The sequence below is a fragment of the Trypanosoma grayi genome (genome assembly GCF_000691245.1).
Source record: "Trypanosoma grayi strain ANR4 Tgr_1878_V1, whole genome shotgun sequence".
NCBI classification, from domain to species: domain Eukaryota; phylum Euglenozoa; class Kinetoplastea; order Trypanosomatida; family Trypanosomatidae; genus Trypanosoma; species Trypanosoma grayi.
Window position 1 is genome coordinate 1 of NW_008827496.1, and position 1,793 is coordinate 1,793.

The window sequence follows — 1,793 nt, forward strand, 5'->3', positions numbered from 1 at the left end:
CACTTCTTATTTTGCATACACGAAGCGAAGGGTGCAATAGTCCCATCAGAGCACTCTGGCGGGATCACCAGCAGGGATAGCAGCAGCAAGATACAAAGGCAGCACAGCGCAAGTAGGACCGTACAGGCCCTATTAACTTCTTTTTTCTTTCTTTTTTTTTGCTTTCTGTTCTGACGTCACACGTGTGTGTGTAGACTGCTGTTTCATCCCCGTGTGCAATTTGGTGCGACGCCCAAAATGTCGTCCGCCGCCAGCAATGCTCTTGTGGAATCGGAAAAAACGCCAAGTGCCACGCAACAGGGTGAGGATTTTGCCGACCTGGAGCAGCAGGCTCGAGTGGCACTGGAGGATTTAGCTGCCAATGGAAACCAGGATGAGGCCAGCACCGCGGAGTACATGCGCACACTGCGCGAGTACCGCCAGGCCTGCCAGAACCGTGCACAGTACGTGGAGGCGGACCTCGTGCAGCAGGTGCTGCGCCACCTGCGTCTCGACGAGGAGACGCGGCACGTGCGCGGTCTGACAGAGCAGCAGATGCTCGAGCGCCAGGCTCTGGACGAGGCACACCGCGAGGAGTTCCGTGTCTTTCACCGTGCGTGGAACGCAAAGATTGACGAGATGGAAGAGCAGCAGCTCGACTTGGAGACGGCGCTACTAGAGAGACAGAACGCGGAGCTGCAGGCCTTCTACGAGGAGATGAACGACCTGAACCCGCACGCGTCGAAGTGTAGCCGGGACCTGCTCGACGCACGGGCGGTGGAGCACGTCCTCGCTACACAACGGGAGTACGCACGGGCGCAGCGTACTAAACTTAAGGCGGACCGCATCGAGGCGAAGGACGCAGAGCGCTTCATGCAGACGAAGGTCGAACTGTTTGAGCGACGTGAGGCTGCACTGCGGCAGAAACATCAACAGGAGCGCCACGTACTGAGCGTCAAGGTGGACCGGCGCAGACTAGAGCTAGAACGGGCGCGGAAGCGTGAGCTTGATGTGTTACTGCAGAGGTATGTCAATGTGCGGCGGGAATTGGAGCTCCAACAAAACATCATTCGGAGTAAAACGGGCACTATTCTTCTTAAGCACGCCAGCAATACAAAGAGCGACGCCAGTGGAAGTGCAGCACTGGTAGAAAGCGCGGGCTCCGGTGCGTTTGGCTTGACGGTGCAGCGCCGGCACTTTGATGACACGACCCAGCGCGGCACTTCGCAGAATGGCTCACAAAAATGAGAAGTGAGAAGGATCGTATGGCATGAATGAATGTCTCGAGAAGGAGGGGCTTAGTCATAAAAAGTTGGTGTCAAAAGTGTGGGTTTGTGCGGTTCTTTGGCGATTTTGTTCGCACTGCAGCAAGATTGGGGTTGAACCTTCTTGGAGAGGATTTGAGACACCATGCTCTTATGCCTGGGTTGCATGTGAGTGCGTCTGTGCTTGTGTGTCTGTGTGTCTGTTTCTATGCGTGTCGCCTTCAGACCTCTATCCCTCTCGTTCCAATGTATTCACGGAGTATTAAACAACAGAAAAAAAAATATATGGAGGCGAAAGCATCCCTTTGAGTGGGGTATACATAGATGTCTATGCAATCGCTCCTCCGTTTTTCCCCTTCCACCCCTCATGTCATAACAGGAGGAAGTCTTGGCTTGCCCTGCATTGAATTATTCCGTGCTTCTTTAATCTCATTGGATCATTTGTGTCTTTTCTTTCGCTTATTCTTTTCTCTTTCTTGCTTTCATTTTTCCCTTTGAATATTGTTGTTGTTGCTGTTATTGTGCGTTTTCGTCGGGTTTATATATATA

The 1,793-nt window shown here is 52.9% G+C and overlaps 1 protein-coding gene across 1 annotated transcript; it reads left to right on the top strand.

Annotated features, from left to right (window-relative positions):
• Positions 1-237: 237 nt before the first annotated feature.
• DQ04_18781000 (immunodominant antigen) lies at positions 238-1,227 on the top strand (the record flags this gene model as incomplete). Its single annotated transcript, XM_009317749.1, has 1 exon — positions 238-1,227. One exon carries the CDS (start codon positions 238-240, stop codon positions 1,225-1,227), a length of 990 nt encoding a protein of 329 aa, XP_009316024.1.
• Between the last annotated feature and the right edge of the window lie 566 nt (positions 1,228-1,793).